This window comes from Bactrocera tryoni, chromosome 4 (genome assembly GCF_016617805.1).
Source record: "Bactrocera tryoni isolate S06 chromosome 4, CSIRO_BtryS06_freeze2, whole genome shotgun sequence".
Lineage (NCBI taxonomy): Eukaryota > Metazoa > Arthropoda > Insecta > Diptera > Tephritidae > Bactrocera > Bactrocera tryoni.
The window spans coordinates 70243347-70263030 of record NC_052502.1 but is presented as its reverse complement, the minus strand read 5'-3'; the positions used below and the strand labels follow the sequence as shown (position 1 = coordinate 70263030).

At 37.8% G+C, this 19684-nt stretch overlaps 6 protein-coding genes across 7 annotated transcripts in view; 3 read left to right on the top strand and 3 right to left on the bottom strand.

Moving 5' to 3' along the window:
• The window catches only part of LOC120774933, a 215960-nt gene extending 212853 nt beyond the window's left edge, over nucleotides 1–3107 (top strand). Inside the window, exons 7-8 of the mRNA XM_040104811.1 lie at nucleotides 314–1138; nucleotides 1196–3107. Of these exons, the coding sequence (XP_039960745.1) occupies nucleotides 314–1077 (764 nt within the window). The 3' untranslated portion in view covers nucleotides 1078–1138; nucleotides 1196–3107. The remainder of the gene's footprint in view (nucleotides 1–313; nucleotides 1139–1195) is intronic.
• An 824-nt stretch (nucleotides 3108–3931) lies between these two features.
• Nucleotides 3932–5885, top strand: LOC120774494 (histone deacetylase 8-like). The gene is made up of 4 exons (XM_040104165.1): nucleotides 3932–4316; nucleotides 4371–5119; nucleotides 5172–5551; nucleotides 5721–5885. The coding sequence occupies exons 1-4, from the start codon at nucleotides 4236–4238 to the stop codon at nucleotides 5753–5755; spliced, it is 1245 nt and encodes a 414-aa protein (XP_039960099.1). The 5' UTR covers nucleotides 3932–4235; the 3' UTR covers nucleotides 5756–5885.
• Nucleotides 5636–7341, bottom strand: LOC120774495 (host cell factor-like). Its single transcript, XM_040104166.1, has 2 exons — nucleotides 7118–7341; nucleotides 5636–7059 (listed from the first exon to the last, which is right to left on the bottom strand). The coding sequence occupies exons 1-2, from the start codon at nucleotides 7124–7126 to the stop codon at nucleotides 5926–5928; spliced, it is 1143 nt and encodes a 380-aa protein (XP_039960100.1). The 5' UTR covers nucleotides 7127–7341; the 3' UTR covers nucleotides 5636–5925.
• A 551-nt stretch (nucleotides 7342–7892) lies between these two features.
• Nucleotides 7893–9913, top strand: LOC120774493 (pH-sensitive chloride channel 2). Its single transcript, XM_040104164.1, has 3 exons — nucleotides 7893–8505; nucleotides 8717–9223; nucleotides 9291–9913. The coding sequence occupies exons 1-3, from the start codon at nucleotides 8082–8084 to the stop codon at nucleotides 9851–9853; spliced, it is 1494 nt and encodes a 497-aa protein (XP_039960098.1). The 5' UTR covers nucleotides 7893–8081; the 3' UTR covers nucleotides 9854–9913.
• Nucleotides 9914–10081: 168 nt separating this feature from the next.
• LOC120774776 (protein canopy 4) lies at nucleotides 10082–11186 on the bottom strand. The gene is made up of 2 exons (XM_040104549.1): nucleotides 10881–11186; nucleotides 10082–10806 (listed from the first exon to the last, which is right to left on the bottom strand). Exons 1-2 carry the CDS (start codon nucleotides 11057–11059, stop codon nucleotides 10254–10256), a joined length of 732 nt encoding a protein of 243 aa, XP_039960483.1. The 5' UTR covers nucleotides 11060–11186; the 3' UTR covers nucleotides 10082–10253.
• Nucleotides 11187–11808: 622 nt separating this feature from the next.
• The window catches only part of LOC120774775 (motor neuron and pancreas homeobox protein 1), a 103564-nt gene continuing 95688 nt past the window's right edge, over nucleotides 11809–19684 (bottom strand). The window contains exons 4-6 of one of the 2 annotated variants that reach the window (XM_040104546.1): nucleotides 17647–17836; nucleotides 12344–12938; nucleotides 11809–12281 (exon numbers count right to left, since the gene is read on the bottom strand). In XM_040104546.1, coding sequence (XP_039960480.1) covers nucleotides 11906–12281; nucleotides 12344–12938; nucleotides 17647–17836 — 1161 coding nt within the window. In that variant the 3' untranslated portion in view covers nucleotides 11809–11905. The remainder of the gene's footprint in view (nucleotides 12282–12343; nucleotides 12939–17646; nucleotides 17837–19684) is intronic. The other variant, XM_040104547.1, reaches the window with a different exon arrangement.

Here is a 19684-nt window from a genome sequence, read left to right as displayed (position 1 = left end):
AGTTAAATTAAAAAGACAAATGAGGTAAAGATCAAACTAATGGAGGAGCCAAGTCAGGCTAGAGTTCAATGAAGTTAAAGTTTGAAGATAAGCTAGGTTACGGCTAGTAATCTAGGGATCAAGCGAAGCCCAGCCGTTCTGAGGAAATTTTCCTAGGTTTTGTCCAAAGTACGTGAAAGTGTGGTGAACCCACACTAAACATCAGGCTTAAAGGATGGGAGGCTTAAATAAGCTTACAAACATTTCTTTCACTCAGAACTCTCATGTAACACCGTATATTAATTTCGTGCTACTTCTTTTCAACTCCATATAGGTTACGGTAACATCGCACCACGCACTACGCTCGGCCGTTTGGTGACACTCGTCTACGCCATTTTCGGCATACCGCTTACGCTCATTTATCTCTCCAGTACTGGTGGCATTTTAGCAAAAGTGGCACGTGAGGTATTCTCCAAAGCGTTATGCTGTTGTCTCTGCTCAAATTGCGGCTATTGTTGTTACGATGAAAAGCGTATGGCTGAAAAGGAGCGTCGCATGAAGCGTAAACGACAGCAAGAGGAATTGCGTAAACAACAGGCTGCCTTGCAGGAACCCTACTATGTGCACGACTCGTACGCCACAACGGAGAAACAATCAAATCTACCTGGTGGCACACAAATGTTGCCACCCGACATCGATTCGTTGAGTGCGAGTGAATCACGTGGCTCCATGCATGGGCTGAGTATATTGGCGCCAATTTTGTTGTGCCTTTCAATGATGATCATCTACATACTAATCGGTGCTGTCGTACTATACCGACTGGAAGACTGGCCCATACTCGATGGCATCTACTTTTGTTTCATGAGTTTATCAACAATTGGTTTTGGTGATATGCTACCGGGTCTGCGACGTGAATCCACTACGACCACATGGTTTTGTTCGATTTATATCATGTCGGGCATGGCGCTCACAGCGATGTGCTTCAATGTTATACACGAGGAGATTGTGCATCGCATCAAAATCGTGGTAGAATTCAAGAAAGCAAGCAATGCGCTGGATACGATGGGTGAGGAGCAAGGCTACTATATGCCGCCTTGACAATTTGAGAAGGGCACAAGCTTGTACAAACGCAATCCCACCGAAGAGACGCTGGTGTCAGGTAAAACCAACAGTTAAAATATTTGTAAATTCATCTCATCTCCGCTTGATTTCATAGGCACGCCAACTTCACTCGCTTACGGCGCACAGCTGGACACAGATTTAAGTCAGCTGCATGCGTTGAAGGACTATGTCAATCATGAGCTTGTTCCCATACTCACCATGGATCCGAACAGCTCGTCAACCACCTCAACACATCTCCTAAAAGGCGCAAATACCATGCCTTTAAACAGCTTGACGGCCTACACAAGCGCATCAACCACGGCTACGACGCCATCAAGTCTGCTACCGACTGGTGCCGGTCTTACAACCTTGAACGCACCTATTTTGGACAATTCCACGTTGTCGTCGCAATCCTGCTTGGATCCATCAATCAGCGGCAGTGCATCGCAGGCGGTCATGAGTGTTTACACTTTGAGTGAGGAACCCGAAATGGAGACTTCAGCAGATTGTATGTAAGTGAGTAGTAGTTTTAGCAGTGATTTGAGGACAATGAAAATTTGAGTAAATAAGTGAAAGTGTTAGACTAATCTATAAATTTACGTAGTGACTAGGTTTGTAAATAGTAAATTTGTATAGTTTGTGCCAGGATTGTTAAAAGTTCTGTTGAGACGGCAAGGTATTGCTTCTTCTTCTTCATAATTGGCGTAGACACTGCTTACGCGATTATAGCCGGATATTCTTAGTTAGCGTAAGTACTTCGGGTACACGTTTTAGTACGCCTTACTAGGTTTTATGCATCCTACTTTTTTCTAAACTTCATTATTTTTTGCATGCAAATTCTGAGCCCAGACCAGGGACTCCTTCCACTCGTTACAACTTTATAGACCATCTTATCGCCGCTGTAAATGTAAGAAAATTAATGGAGTCTGAGTGACTCCATTCAAGGTTTTACCCAGGCAGCACTTTGAGAGATTCTTGTTCGCAAAAAGCACTCTGTAAGCTAAACTCAGACCAGAGTCCGTACCTAAGACTTCTTCCATGCGTTACAGCTTTAGAGAGCATTTTATAGCCGGCGTATATGGAAAAACATTAGTAAAGTCTGCTCCAGACAAGAGCAGCTCATTTGGAGATTCCTTTTCGTGAAATATAAAGAGCTCCATATAGGGCTCCATAAAGCCTTAAGGGATTTAAATCGAAGAAACATTAGTTGAACCACTCAAACAATCTCGATATAAAATTCAACCAAAAGCTGCAGCGTCTATAATCAGAGAGCAGAGAGAAAATAATTGATTTCGATATAAGAACCTCCTGTGGTTTTGAAAAACTTAAGATAGCAAATGCAGTATGGAAACAAGGTCCTTTACCCAACAGCTTCTTCTTAGGAATGCCGCTAACTGTTCGTCTTTACACAAATGATTATCGAATTGAAAAAGTTTTTCACAGTATCAATCAGCTGTTCGGATTGGGCTTTTTATATAAAGATCACCTTAAAAATACCACAAAAGAGCGAAAGAACTCGGAAAATATCCAACAACAGTTGTCAGCTTAAATATAATGTTACAGTGGTGGCAAGCGTAGAGTCTAGACTCATTTTGGTTATGTGAAACCGGCCAGAGCTCCTTTAAACCCAGGAAATTCTCTCTCAGTAAACAAACAAGTATATACATATGTTTGTATGTATAAAAATATATTTTCATGTAGAGTCTTTTACCTACATTTATAATCAACATTAATTTGTTCAAACATTATTTTCAATTTCTAAAGCAAAAGTTTGCAACGCAGTATTTGCTAAATATTATTTTTTTTAAATGGTTAATACATTTTCTTCACAAAAAAGTTGGTTGTAGGTTATTGTAAAATGTTCCACCAATATAGAGCGCTTCAAATTATCACTTATCTGGCATATAAATTTAAAATAAAAATGGCCCACAAAAAACAGAATGAAAATATCACTAGTCGAGACAATGATAACCTTTTTTAGCAGTACATTCATAGGTGTTAAATAAATTACTTCAGACCATAAACAATAAAAACAAAAACTAACTAGAATAAAATATTAAATATATAAATAATACAGAAAAATATAAATTATATAAATAATATGAATACATATATAAATTAGCATAAGATTTGTATGTGTCTGTAGTCCTTAAGATCTGTATATAAATCAGCAACAATTGACTTCTTCGCTGTCACTCTGAACTCCAATAAATAGAATTAGTCTAACAATTACAAATTTATGTGTATATTGTGTGGTTCCACAAAATAATATATAATTACAAATAATTGTTACGAATTTTTGTACGATTCTTGGAAAATATAAAAATAACATATTTTGTAGTGAAACTATATAATTAACTTTAAAGCAGTTAGAAGTATTAAATTAACAAACGTACTAAACTACTTTCGCATATTCATAGATTCTAAATCTTTTGTACATGTCAATAATACATAAGTAACTAACTGTACTTTTAGCTCTAACAAAATGCATAAAGGTAATAAATTAGTAAATAAAATGTAGATATAAAAAAGCATTTGAAATGTTAGTGAAAGAAACGAATGTTAATAGATACATAACTATTAGTTGAATTGAAAGAATTTTTAAATTGGAGTAACAAAACTTAGTAATACTAAGAGTAATTAATATGTATGTAGTTTAAAATGGAACTGTAAATTTATAAAACAACGGCAGCAATTACAGAAAATAAAATTTATTAATTGTTATGTAGTGAGGAATTTGTTAGATTTGAGCAAGGTAAGTATGTATTTATGTATTAAAACATTTTAAAGTAACTTAAGAACTGTGTTTAAAATATAATGTAAAGTTTGGCATAAAAACTGTCACTCTAAACGCACGATTAAGATTATCGATATTTATTACCTCGTGATTATTTAAACAAATCCCTTATTTCATTTACTTTCGTTTTCGAATTGACAAACAACTTCTCATATTTTTTTGTTACATATACTTTTATTATACTCTTGCACAATGTGGCTACAGAGTATTTAGTTTTATTCATTTCTGTTGTTATTTTAGTAACACTCTGTGCGTTCATAAGAAAACTAAACTTGGCCACACTGCTCGAATCATTTTGTTGATATTTTTTTTCTGAGAACCGCGTTTATTTAAATATCTGCGTTAGAAATATCAAAAAATGCAAAAGAGAAATGTAATTTATGTGCATAATGGCAATTTAATACAACAAGCAGACAAAAACCCTGCAGTGCGGGGTAGGGTAAGCAGTAACATTGCAATATTATGCGAAAATGCTAACAGGAATTATTTAAAGGCCTCACTAACCCATGCACTGATTGCTTCATATGGACTACCCAAGCATATGCAACGACTGGAACCGAGAATTTGCAAATATACAGATTTACGCCGTTTTCATAATAGCGCTTATGTGGAAGAGTTGTTGAAGAAAGCTACGCTTAGTAAACCAAAAAGTACAACAAATATGTTTGTTAAACAGAAAACGCTGAATGACACATTAGAGGAAGCTTGCTCCTCAAGCAGTGATGACGAAGACAATAACTGTGCGTTGGACACAACCTACACACACATCGAGTATGGTTTGGGCTTCGATTGTCCCAGTTGGCGAGGCGTTTGGGAATATGCTTGCACAGTGGCGGGCGGTACAATGAGTGCTTGTGCTGCACTGTGCAAGTATGGTGCCACAAACAACGATGAACAGACTATAATTATCAATTGGACTGGTGGTTGGCATCATGCACAGCGTGATCGCGCCGCCGGTTATTGCTATGTGAATGATATCGTTTTAGGCATCTTAGTGCTGCGCAAACATTTCAAAAGGGTGATTTATGTAGATTTGGATGCACATCATGGTGATGGTGTGCAGCAAGCGTTTGAAGTAACCAAACGTGTTTTTACTTTTTCGATGCATCGTTATGAATGCGGTTACTATCCAGGCACAGGCGGTATGGATGATTGTGGCTTTGGTGAGGGTAAAGGCTATGCAGCAAATTTTCCATATCAAAGTGGTATAGGCGGTAAAAACTTCTGCAAATATTTTAAACGGTGAGTTGAAGGTGCTCATATATGAAGTCTGCTACATGTCTGTTGCTTTTAGTGTGTTGACAAAAATACTGCAGTTATACAAACCTGAAGTGTGTGTGATACAATGTGGCGCAGATGCATTAGTTGGTGATCCACTCGGTGGCACAAATCTTACGCCAGCAGACTTGATTGAATGTGTCGAATTTATATTAATGCATGGATTGCCAACTGTTCTTTTGGGTGGTGGTGGATATAATTTTACAAATTCTAGTCGTTTGTGGACCCAATTGACCGCCACCTGTTGCGGGGTACCACTGCCAGAAGATATACCTGCTGATAATAGTGATTTCCTAAAATATGGTCCAGATTATAGTGTGCATCTAAAGGCATCCAACTTTATGAAAGACCACAATAATACAGAGTACTTGGAGATGTGTGCGAATACGATCGAAGGTAAGCCTTATGTTAAAAAAAATGCATAGAAATCAAACAGAATTGAAATCATCAGCAAGTGTTTGAAAGTTCTTAACTCATCGATTTGCAATCGTAATTAATTTTATTGATTCAAAGGTCTTGCACATGTACATACAAAAAAACCGGAATTTTTATAATGTGCTTACAGATAATCTCAGGAAGTATAATGTAAACGCTGTATGAAACTGGGAACCATGCATTCATAGATGACGAAAATTTAATCGATTGTTTACATTTGAATCAACATTTACAGAGAGATTAATTTTGAATTGCATTTGTTATTTTATTTATAAAATATTACTTACAAACTAAATATTAGTGTCCTGCGCATGATTTGCTAATTGTAAACCCACTCAAGGCAAAACAGTGCGTCCACCCCCACCTGCTCCTCCACTGCTCTTAAAACGTTTATTTGGCGATGCACTTCCCAATTCTGGCTTGATGCGTGTTGGAGACTGTATGCTACCCGTATTGCCAGCCAAACTACCGCCTGGAGATGAGCCAGTCTGTACTGGATCCTGCAGCCACCTAACCTGCGTCGCCGGCCCGTAACCCTTGTCGTTTCGCGCTGCAATGCGGAATATAATAGCTGGCTTGTTTGAGCAATCCACATGTGCTGTCGCCAAGGACGAATGTGCTACCGTACATTGATTAGCTGCGCCCACATAGACGCGTACAAATGCAAGTTGGGCTGGTAGACGTGCACCAGCACCAATAGGCTTACCATCCTTATCTTTACCTGGTTTTACAGCCAAATAAACCGAGTATTCGATGATTTCATTAGAGTTTACACAGCTCGGTGGTGGCTCCCAGGTGAGATGGGCGCCCTCGGATGATTTTGATATTTTTATAGCTGATGGTGCGCCTGGAAAGCCGGGTAAACAAGTTTTGAAGCTTGATATCTCACTCCAATCACTAGCACCGCAAGTATTGATAGCGCGCAAGCGGAAACGGTAAGCTGTGCCAGGTTCAAGGTTAACACGTTGAATTGTTGAAAGATCCGGTAAGTTTCTAGATGTCAATTTTAAACCAGAAGATGACCATATGCTATTATCAATGTACGAAGAAACGGTAGCGTTAAGTCCATTATAAATGCCCACTGTATGCCATTTAGCATCTTCTTCATCTATAGGTGGCCCTGATGGAGTAGTTGCTAAAGCTTCATTTTCTCCCGCAGCCACATTTCCAGTTGGCTGTGGCGGCGGCATATCGGTGCTTGAAGACACACCGTTGTGTTGATCACCAGCCTGACTGCTGTTCTCGTTTACGTTGTTGTTATCATTCGTTTCCTCAGAAGTTGTAGGGCCTGATTCTGCACTAGCAGTATTGTCGATACCGCCTTCTGCATTGGCGTTATTACCTGCATTTGTTATGCCAGCGGTAGATGCAGCAGGCTCAGTAGGTTCATCTGTTTCCATAAGAACAGGCGCGTCTGTTGGTGTTTCAGATTCATTGGCTGATCCTGAGGCATCCATCGTCTCCATCATCTATATTCATACATATTTTATTACAATTTATTAAATTGTTTAAATCAATTTGTTATACCTGCTGCATGTTTCTACGATTAAGTGCCGATTGCCTGCTACACTATATAAAATTCAATCACTGCACAGATTATATATTCTTTATATTAAATATGAATAAAATGCATTTATTCTTTTGTGTTTGAGGATATATCCATAATACTTTAATAGAAAAAGTAAAAATTTACTAGCGCGTGAAGTTTTCGCAAAGTTGTCACAAATCCCGATTTTGTGTTTGTAGACGCAAACAGCTGTGGCGTGGTGTTAAGTGATGCCATACTTGAAATATTGAAACAAAATTTCAAAAATTTGTGAGTGCATACGTAGACATGGAGTTTTGTAAGAAATGAAGAGATTTAAATATAAATCTTAACATAGAGAGTGATTTATATATATATGCTCTTTGATTAACTTTTGGATGCATAATAATGTTTTCTGACGCTACACCACGACAACAACAACTGGTGTGCAAATTTTTGAACTCCTTTATCATATATACTCGTACGAATAAGGAAATAGAGGAAATTCAGAGAAGAAAATAATTTAAGTACAATGGCAGCACTACGCAGTGAACAAAATGTTTTACATAGTTGGCAACACCATATAATGCTTGTAAACAATAGTTGAATATCACTGTGGTGAAGTAATGATATTGGCGTCAATGTAAAGTGCATGATAAATCAAACTGTTTTGAAGAAGTTATTTTTATATTTTGAAAAAATTGTACAAACAAAGCAATTAAAATAATCATAATTAAGTATTTATTATTACTATATATTTTTTGAATGCATACACTTGTTAGTTGCAGTGATAATATAACAGTTCTTTATACTGCAATAATTGACACAAAACAACCGTTATAGTATTACGTTTGCACATTAGTGTCGGTGATGTCGCTTTAAAATAGATAAAATTATAATTTAATTGTGTTAAGTAGCCTTCAACGCAGTATATCCAGAAGCAGGGCACGTTAAAAATTGGAAATAATGTCAAGCCTGAGATTCGCAATTTTTCTTTTATTGGCTGCTACAATTAGAGCTGCTGATACTGATTGTCCGTCCTTAAATGATGCTGATAATCTCTCACAGACACAGTTAATTGAACGTCTTACACACGGTTGCCGTTATGATCGTCTGGAGCGGCCGGTTAGCTACACCGAATCGAATGGTGCACGCCTGCCTATAGACGTGTATGTGCGTGCTTACATTTACTTCATGCAAAATTTGGAAGCGCATGATTTGCAGTTCAAAATACATGTGTTGCTGCAGCTCCGATATCTCGATCCGCGTTTAACTTTCCGTAAAGTGGCGCCAAAACGAAGACAGCCTATTTTGGGTGAGAAACAATTACGAGACACGCTTTGGATGCCGCACATTTTTCTGGCAAATGAAAGGGATTCAAGTTTGCTAGGTAAACTTTCTAGTAATAATTCAAGTGTGCATTTATGGTTTGTATTTTTTGTTTTTTATATTTTGTATTTTTTTTTATTTTTTGTAATTTTTTGTAAGTTTTATTTTTAATTTTTGTAATTTTGTTTTTTTTTTATTTTTTGTAATTTTTTGTATTGTTTTTAATTTTTTTGTTTTGAATTTTTTTATTTTGAATTTTTTTATTTTATCAGGTACTAATGAAAAGGATATACTGACATCAATTTCCCCCGATGGCACCGTAATCATATCGTCACGCATTAAAGCTACGCTCTATTGTTGGATGAATTTGCAGAAATTCCCTTTCGATGAGCAACAGTGCAGCACAATATTAGAGAGTTGGATGTATAATACATCTGAGCTCGTGTTGCATTGGGAACAAAAGCGACCAATAACGCTCGATCCGGCGCTACACCTAACCGAATACATGCTGCATGGTGCTTGGTCCAATGAAACTGTAGTCAATGCCGATTTAAATGATTTGCGGCATGGTGCTTTCGCTGGCAATTACAGCTCACTAAGTTTCACTGTACATTTAACGCGTCAAGTCGGCTTCTATGTGATGGATTATTTTCTACCCTCAATGCTTATAGTGGCAATATCTTGGGTGTCCTTCTGGTTGCAAGCAGATCAAGCCCCGCCGCGCATCATGCTGGGCACCAGCACTATGCTAACATTTATAACACTGGCCTCAGCACAAGGTTGTAGTGAACAAATTTAATTAATGTTTCTCATATATTCAAAATTTTTTTTGTTCTCTATTAATAGGTAAAACTTTACCCAAGGTTAGTTACATAAAAGTTTCGGAAGTGTGGTTCCTCGGTTGTACACTCTTCATTTTCGGCAGTCTCATCGAATTCGCTTTCGTCAACACCATTTGGCGTCGCAAACGTAATGTGGATGTGAAAAAAATGAATAGCAAACATATACTCAAATCAACATTGTCGCCACGCTCCAAACGACGTGCCACTGGACGCTCGCGTTCTTTCTGCGTGCCACCAGCAAGTACACAAAAAGAAAACGAACCATTTAATAATTATCTTACGGTACATAATATACCGATACACACGATACATGAGCATGAAGCGGTGGATAATCTATCGAAATCGACTAGTTTTAGTAGCACAACATTAAATACTGGCGATTCAATGCCTTACAAAAAAGCAGATTTGGCAAGCGTTGAAATGGGCGAAGAGCATCACAACATCGGCTGGACCACGCTGACACCGCAGGAAATATCCATGTGGATCGATCGCAAGGCACGTTGTATATTTCCTTTAGCTTTTCTAGTTTTCAATGCATTCTTTTGGACATTTGTCTATGTTGTTTAATTTTAGTGCTATTTTAGTGCTTACGGCACACTTAAATGCTTTTAGTGTTATTTAACTGCTGCGTAGTTTTTTTTTATTTTTTTATTTTTAGTTTTTTTTATTGTGTTTGTGCATTTCCTATTATTTTATTTTTCTTTTTATGTGTGCTTATTTATTATTTTCGACCAAGTTAAAAAATCCATTGTTATTGTTATATTACTAATTTTATTCTTAAATTGGTTATATATATTTTTAAAATTATGTAATACAAATTGTAAATGCTCTAGGAATCTCGGTTCTACTTAAAAGTAAATGTGAAAAAATTTTGTTCGCAATTATATCCTGCCAGTTGACCAGCAGTGAATTTGGCATTTCTACATACACACATACAGGGATTGCACACTTATTTTACGCCACTGAATCAAAGTTCTTTGTTTGCATCATATTTGCCGGCATCGCCTTTCTGCTTTGATTTTTGTTTCTTTTTCGACTGCTTAGTTGTTTTAGCTGTATCATAATCGTCATCATCATCATCGTTATCATCTTCGCTGTCCACCGGCGGCAATGTCTCCTGCAAGCATTTACGGTCATCCTGCGCCAACACAGCGTCCTCACAGAGATGTGCTATCAGTGTTTTATCATCTTGATGCTTAAAGTACCAATCGGAGATTGTGTCCTCATAGTTTTCAAGCAGATTTTCACACTGTGTCTTCATTTGTGTCACTTCTACAGGCGGCTTATCCCACAATTCGTATGGTATGCCTAAATCGACTTTTACACCTTTGTCGACAAGTCCATGCAGCGCTTTGAAGGTTTGCGACATGCCCTTGGCAAAGCGTGTGCTATCTGTGCGCTCCTTGTGTAAATTGTATTCTAAAACACGGTTGCAAACATTCTCCATTGACTCGAGCAGACGCAGTTCGCTGCGACGATACTGCGTGCGCTTCTTTGGCTTCACATCGTCGAGCGAGTACCTGCAGATAAATAAGCATTATTGTTAAGTATAAAAACTAATTTTCAACAAAATATTCCTTTATTTTCAGCCTACCCCATTTCGATGACATCGTGCGATTTGCCGGTTTCCTTTAGGCGCTCCTGCAGTTCGGTGGCTAGTATCTTGCAAGCTTCACAGCGATTGGCGAAGCGCACACCCTCTTTTTCCTCAGGTCCTGCGTGCACCGAGCACAACAGCAACGGTAATATTACTATTACTTGCCGCAACAACATAGCGACGTCTTTGTTAAATTACTTCTTATAATTGAATTAATTGTATTTGTACAGCTGGTTGTTTTGAATAAATTATTCTGCGAATGCAATTTTCTGCAGAAAGTAAAACAGAATCTGACGTGTTGTTTACCGGCACTTAAATGTTGCTGTACTGTGACGTTTGGGTGGGCAAGGCAGTGCATAATCATATGTAGGTAAAGTAGTGCAACTGGTTTGTGTTTTTGCTACACTGCTAGACCGATGGTTTGTGTTTTTGCTACACTGCTAGATCGACGGTTCGTGTACGTGGTGTTTTTTTTTGGCGGCGGTTGCTTGCTGGGCACTTCTGCTCGCCTGGTGCAATTCCCGAAAATTTCGATTTGGCAGCAAAGCACGCGACGGGGGTTGTTCAAAAAATCAATTTCGTTATTTCTTGGCGTAGTATGGCGATATGGGTATTAAATGAAAGGGAATTGAAAGGGCTTTCATAAAATGAGTAAATTAATTAATTTAAATACACAATATACTAAATATTTTTTTTTTTGTAAAAAATTTATTTTTATTAAATATATTTTTAAAGTATTGTATTTAAAATGATTTTTAGACATGTACGAGCTTGTTTATGCATATTATGAAAGAAATTAACCATGATAAAAATAATTTTTATAAATATTTCCACAATTTTTACATTGTTTTAAATTGTTAATCCCTAAATTTATACATATATTTTTCCTTAAATATACATATTAGCTTAAAATTTTTTGTTTCAATTATTATAATTTGTAAAGTTTAATTTATAAATAAATTCGTTAATATTTTTGTTGTTTTTGGCTTGATGTTTTGAAGCGTGCTAATTGCATTTTAGTGCTACAGATCACAAGACATGCGCTCCAACTTCAATTGTTGCTGGTGCTGCTGCTGCTGTTGCAAAGCACTTGCGATCGGCAAGCAGAATTCAATATTGTTGTTGTTGTGCCCGCTGCCATCTGCATTACAAATGCCACCAAAATTTACAGGTGAGCTTTGGCCTACACTCACGTCTTCTACAATTTTTATGAAATCATTGTTGTTATTGCTTTTGTTGTTATTAGCAGCGCGACTGCTAGCGGCATGGCTGACGCTCGACGCATTGCTGTTGGCTTGAAAACCGGCGAAGGAACGCATCTGCAGGAAGAGACCACTATTGAGCAGACGAGCTTGGTGTTCCTGCGCTTTGGCGCGCAGACAGGCGATGGAGTTGTTGCTGCAAGAGGAAAAGAAAGTCAATTTATATGGTTTTTAATGCGACGCAAATCTCAAACGCACCGAAATGTGTCCGGATCATGATCGAGCGTTGCGTACGCAGCCGCCGCTCCATTTCCATGATGATGTAAACCGCTTACAGCGCCGCCTGTACCACTACCACCAGCAGTAGTGGCAGCACTACTTGCCGCAGCGGCCGCCGCCGCCGCTGCCACAGCCGTGTTCATAATCATGTGGAAATCTTTGCTTGTCGCCGCACCAGCGCTGGCATTGGCCGCATCCATGAGCGGATGGTAAGAGGGTTGTGCGGTTGGGGGCACTAGCGCTTGCTGAAACAAATGTCGCTGATGTTGTTGCAATGGCGACAGCTGTAATGCCAGCGATGCTGTTGACGTATGCGATGTCGGCGGTGATGGACTGCTTAAATCGATGTGCGGCGACGATGATGAAGCTGTGGTAGCTGTGGGTGTGGTCGCATTTGAGGATATGTGCGTGCGCTCGTGCGTCGGTCCCGGACTAACTACATTTAACGACTCGGTGGAGGAGCTGAGCCGGTGCGCTTCGTCATTAGATTTCGAACCAGCCGAATCTTCGTGATCGCTAACGCCGGAGTCGTCTTTGAATGTCTGCTGGGCTTCTATCGACTTGCGATGCATGCCTAAAGGGGTGGAATGGCAGACCTTAGTACGAAATTTTGATGTTTTATAAAAATGATAAAAAGCAAGTTTTTATGAAATATTTTTAAAATTGGAATGAGTGGCGGTTTGTTCTTCAGTTTCGGACAAAAGTTTGGGGTTGGTAGCGTTCGAAGCCATCTCACCGTAGGTCCAGGAAACGTGTTGTTTCAACGCAATCAGACCATAGGGGAGAAATTTTAGATGAGTGTGGTTCGCTGGGCAAGCAAAGAGATGGTTAGAGTCTTGGGGGAACTCATTGTACGATGGACTATTCTGGATAATTAGGAGTTTAACAAGCTACAGCATCCAGAACGACGTAACGCGAGGGCCACTCTTGGTTCTCGGATCAACTCGAACTCTTCGTTTGCAATGGGTGGGCGTTTGACTTCAAGTGCGCCATACTCTGCTAAGGAGTCGGTGACGATGTAAATAGTAATGAAGTGAGTTGCGTCCGAAGTCTTGTCGACATACTATTCCATCGACTCTGCAAAGATGGTTTCTGCGAAAACATCCCAGCAGAAACTGCTTGAAGGGACCTCATTATATTTCTTGAGCAGAAGCATGCGGTCCTCGCTGTGCCAATGGTCAACTGGAGGCATCAAGAGACATAATTTAATAGTCGGGAGAGCAGTATTTTGCAACGGGAATGTTTTGTAACGCTACAACAACAACAACAACAACAACCTTTTGCACACGAGTTTCAGACACTTTAATACAACAACAAACGCGATTTAAACTGGTTTATAGTCAAGAAAATATTTTATTGAACCGCTACCGCTAAGTCAGTCATTCCAAGCACACAAAAACAATACATACTATATGTATGTCTTAACTGTAATCTTAATGTCTCTTTATTATTAATTTCTAATTAGAAAGAGAGATGTCACTATAATGCGGCTCATACGCCCCCCAGCTCCCCTCCACATATACGAAATGAGAGATTGAAAGCGTTTTTAATTGAAATTATCAAAGCGATTAAAGGACATAAATTAAAGGCGGTGGAAAATTAAAAATGTCAAGCAGATTGCGAGAAGAAACGAAGGCGTACGAATGTATTTATGGCACGATTGTATTGAATAGCAATGAAATGCGGCCGGGTACTTATGTGGTGGGCGGCGACAGCGGGTGGTTGGGTTGGCTGTTTTGACAGCAGTTAATAAATGAAATAAAATAAAACGGAATCAAATGAAAATTGCCATTTTAAATCCGCGTTAAGCTACTTGAAGTCAACAAAGACGCGTAAACACACACACACACACCAACAAAAAATTTTAAGGATATAAGCACATACATATGTATGTATATTTATACCAATATATATACGAAAATATATGAATAAATAAGAGAAGACTTTCAACAAAAACAAGTACACACATACTTGAGGGTCGAGGCGGAATTGTGGTGTGGCCATATGTCATGCGTTTGACTAGATTACGTGTACAAGTAGCCTCAGCGTGGCGTATTGACGCTGCAGCGCAACGATTTTATGGGCCAGTGGAAGGGGCTAAGGGTTAGGAGGGTAATTGTAAGTGGTTGCAATGGCAAAGCAATGAGCAATGAAAGAGAACTAAACTGCAAGGCAAGTGCTTAAAAACACAACAAATAGGATCAGTTGGAGATTAGCCAGAGAACATTGGAAATTGGGTATTAAAGATATAGGGATTGAGACAACAGCATTGCCAGATTTTATAATTATTTTAAACTTTTTCTAAAATTATTGTTAGAACTCAAATAAGTGAACAAGAAAAAAATAAAGATATTACTTACAAAATCAAAAATAAAATTAATAATAAAATAAGTAAAATAAAATAAAATTAAAAATAAAATTAAAAATTAAAATTAAAATTAAAATTAAAATTCAAATTATTTTCGAAATTTTGTGACTAAGTTCTCAAACTTAAACTCGTTTTCTAACTTTTTCTAGAAAATATGAAAAGTTCTTAAAAAATTATAAAAAAAAATAAAAAAATTAAATTAGAACGCAAAATTAAAAATAAAATTAACAGAAAAATTAAAAATAAAATAAATAGTAAAATAGAAAATAAAAGAAGCAAAATTAAAAATTAAAATTAAAAATAAAATTGAAATTCGTTGAATTTAAAAAATTTAATCTGAATGTGAAATAAAAACAAACGAAAAAAAAATTAAAGGAGTTTATGACAAAATATTATGAAAAAATGAGGAAAACCAAAATAAATAAATATAATTCACAAAAATGCAAAATTTTGTAATTAGATATTTTTTTTATACATATGTATTTGTTATAAAATATTTTCTTTCGTGTTTTTTAGGTTGATCTTAAAATTTAAATTTTATCGAGCTAAATATATGTATGTACGTACATATGTACATATACATACATATGTTTTAGGGTGGGCCAAAAAGCGATTGTTATTTTCGCTTGGTATTCTGAAAAATTGGCTAATAAACATCTCAAAAGGCTCTCCAAGTATGAGCTCTAAAATTTAACGGGAAGTTCTTCCGCCTTACGGTTTTCTATTTTTATCTTATTATCAGATAAAAAAAATGTATCTCGCTTCCAACTACTTGAAAAAATAGTTCATGGGTTTTATAGGAAATGGAATGCTCTTCAAAGAGCGCTACAACGATTTGTTCATAAATCTAACCGTTCAAAGGTAAAGATTTAATTATTTTAAGGTAAACATATTTTTCCAGTTTTCTGTGCACAAATGAAGAAGTAATTAATCTAACGGTATAGAACTTTGCAAGAATAACGCCTTTATAATATGCCACCATATGACCAAAAATTGCCAAAATCCAACGAAAACTTAGGGGCTTAAACCCTAAGTTCCGAATATTTGGAGTTGACTTTTGATCGAAACTATCGGACAAAATAGGTAAGACTTTGTTCATTATTTTAAAATTCTTAATTTATTCCTGAAAACCTATGTCGTCCCCCTCAAAGTAATCACCGTTGTTCCCTATACACTTGTATCAAGTTTTTTTCAATCCTTGAAAAATCAATTTCCGAAAAAGCCCTCAACGCGCGAACCGATTCACGTTTAATGACTCCAATGGACTCAAAACGGTTTCCCTGAAGCGGTTGTTTGGGTTTGCTGAATAGATAGAAGTCACACGAAGCTAAATCAGGCAAATACGGTATTGTACGGCACGATATTGGTCGAACGTTTGGTGAAAAACTTACGAAGAATCATGCAAAAACCAAGAGTTGTCGGCCTATAATTCCCGTTTGAGCTTCGCGCAAACGACGCATAACACTCGAATAGTATTCCCTGTTGACAAGTTGGCTCACTTTTGCCACGATATTCGGCCGTCTGTTTCCGGGTCGTAAGCATTACATCTCAGACTAATCGCCAGAGTAATACGTTTCATGACGTTCTGGTAGTCGGAAAGCATTTTTTCACAGACCTTAACGCGAAGCTGTTTTCCTAAAAAATTTAATGATTTTGGAACAATCGTGCTTTCACTTTTCTTGGGCCCAAATGAACTTTCAAAATGGTTTTCACTGACCTTTCAGATAGTCCAAAATACTCATTGCTTTTTATTTTGATTTTGTGGTTTGGTGCATCATGAATTTCTTCCCAAGGGACAGACATTCAATAAGGAATTCTATTTGGTCACATTGAGGCGTTCACGTGAAAATATCCGTCAAAAACGTTCCGAGCTTTGGAAGAACAATTCATGGATTTACATGATAATGCACTATCGCATCGAACCATGACTAAAATGTGTTCGATTGAAGAGATAAAACAAGCTTTGGTAATAGAGCTGAAGGCCATCCTAAAAAGTTCTTATGAAAAGTGTTTCGAGGACTGGAAAAATCGATGGCAAAAGTGTATTACATCTGGGAGGGTTACTATGAAGGCGATAAAATAAATATTTTAATTACAACTATCTTATACTTTTTTGTCACAATTCGGTTGCGCCCGAACTTAGCGCTTTCTTACTTGTTTGTTGTAGCATTTATCGTCGTTCTCTTGCATTTATTAAGCGATTATTAACAATAAAAGGATCACGTTAGCGTATAATGTGTACAATGAGCAGAAATTGCAGCAGCACGTACCTGCCTTCATCAAACTACGCCAAAGCCCAAGTGTGAAGGGCGATAGGACAAAAGTGGAAGCGCACACAGATAATACAAAGACTGGGCTAGTTTTGGTGAACGGGGCATTGTGAGTACGCAAAGCGTAAATTTACACCCCTCAAATGCATAAATGAGCGAAAGATGAATATATTTATTAGTTTTCATTGTTGTTGTTGCGCTACCAGTTGCTCATCACCCCTCAGCTCGATGGCAGTTAGCAAGTTGTTGTTGTAGCGCGACAATTGTCTATTGAATATTTTATGCGACCTAATGTCTATCTGTGGCTAATCCGCAAAGTCATTTCTACTAATTCAATAGAGATGCTTCACGGCAGGCGGCGGGTGGAGTGAGGTACGTAGGTAGTTAATATTATGAACATATGACGCAAATCGGCGACAACATGAATTCGTCATGCACTTCAAATATGTTCACAATTTTCAAAATTTTCATTGTTGTAGATTGTTTGTTGTAAAACAAAAGAGTTTGTGAAAAAATTAAAGATGGATTAAAAAATAATTTGTAATCTACAAATGTTAGCAGTACTACAATCTACCGTTATTTCTGTTTTGCGCATAAGTATTTGCATAATGAAAAAAGTAAATTTGATAAATTTTTGCATTTACTTTCCGTCTCCATACCTAGTAGCCACGGTGCCACTGACTCGTTCTCCTTAGCCGATTTGATGATGGTCTCCGGCAGTGGCAACGAATGGCGCACCATCGCTCCATACAATCCGTACTCGGCCATGATTGTGCTGCGTCCCCAACATTTCTCCGTTTTGCGCCATTTCGCGCGGCGGTTTTGAAACCAAACCTGAAAGTGAGAGAGGAAAAATAATGTTTGACGATCGGTTTCCAAATGATTTTTATTCGAACATAAAGAGTTAGACTAGACATAATGACCGTTTCAAATAATCGTAACGAATATATGTATATGACAACATTATAACGACATCGAAAAGATTTCTCTAATAAGCCCTTTTACGAGATTAGTCCGATAAGTACTTAGCCTGAAAAAGAAAACTTTTGGAAAAATGGAATGATGCTCCTACAATATGTTTGCTGGCGGTCTGCCAAATAGACATCCGTGGTTGTGATAACTTCCCGATTCCAGCCAAATTTCTGTCCAACGAGAGACTTTTTCAAGTTTAAAAACAGCAAACAGACAGTCGCATGAAGTCAAATCTAGAGAATAAGGTGGATGGGCAGAGTTTGTATCATAATTCGATCAATGGCGACAGAAGAGGTCACTTTTTTACTTCAAAAATGGAGGTTTCTTCTCTAATAATTCTGCACAGAGGACTCCGGTGACCTTGTGAATCTTTCTTCTAAAATCAACAGTCCCGACTGTTCCTACATCTCTGATGTGTACCAGAGTATTGCGGATGGATTGTTTCACCGATGGTCAAATTGCGCTCAAACAGCGACAAATACTGCGCGAAACTGGTCTCATGGTTGCCTGGAGTGTGCCAACTCTGCAACCAGCCATCGCGCCGACAGCTTGCTAATGTCCAATTGCTCATTCAGTATATAACTCATCAAACCTTTTGTAATGCCTACGGCCTCAACTATCTCACCCACCTTTTATTTAATCGCATCATCGACTGACCGAAAAGAGATAATGTTTCAATTTTTCTAAAATCAGGCTGAGAGTTAGACAGTAGCCATCAAGGAAAAGGTCTTACATTATAATAAGAACCATGAGGTTATGCGCTTATCTGTATGCTTTATCTGTATGTCCAATAAAATGTAGAGTCTTAGGAAAAACACCGAATAATTTACGAAACATTTCATCTATTAGTTATTCAAAACCAAAAATGAAATAATAACGACCATTATTTCGGATGTGCCTATAAAATAAGTGTGTCACTTTGCTATTGTAAAGTCATTTATCATATCTACTCGAAGAAACGCATTTGACAACGAACTAAAACGCACCATCCACCCACCAGCTCTGCAAATCTGAGCTAAGATCCGCCATAATGCATACTCGCATACGCCAGCGATAATTCACATTCCACTTCGGAATGTCTTTTAACAAATTATGCAAATTTTTCCGCGCAACATTTTGGCCCACGACTCAGTCAGCCGAGGAAGGTTGCTCGCGAACAAGTGAAAGGGTAATCTAAGACAAATCTCAACACACAGAGTACGTTGTGTTTGACTTTTCGCCGCGAAACGCAGTCGGCTAACGAAGCATCATTACTTTTGAAAGCGAAGGAGAAGTGGGTATGGGTAAACAAAGTGGCAGGCAATATTTTCATATTCACTAGTTAATAGTTTATTTTTTTCCAATACTACGAAAGTCAAAAATACCGAAAAGGTCGTGTAAAATAAATCTAGCGCGACAGTGAGCACTTTTTTGGCAAGTAAAAGTGAAAACGTAATGTTGGAGAGCAGATGTACAAGCCAAGTGCTTACGCTCGCCAGTTGGCAAAGCCATAACACGAACTCAACCCACTCGTTTAGTCACTCAAGGCGCATCAGACGCTGCTTTTTTAAGGGCTTGTTTTTTTTCTGGCCCGCTACACTTTATAACTAATAGCCGAAGTAAGCGATTTGATGGACCAGAAAAATGATGACTTCTTCAACTGCTGGCTGGTAGTGTAGGGGGAGGGTTATTTTGCTTTGCTTTCAATGCCATCCACTAGCTATTTGAACC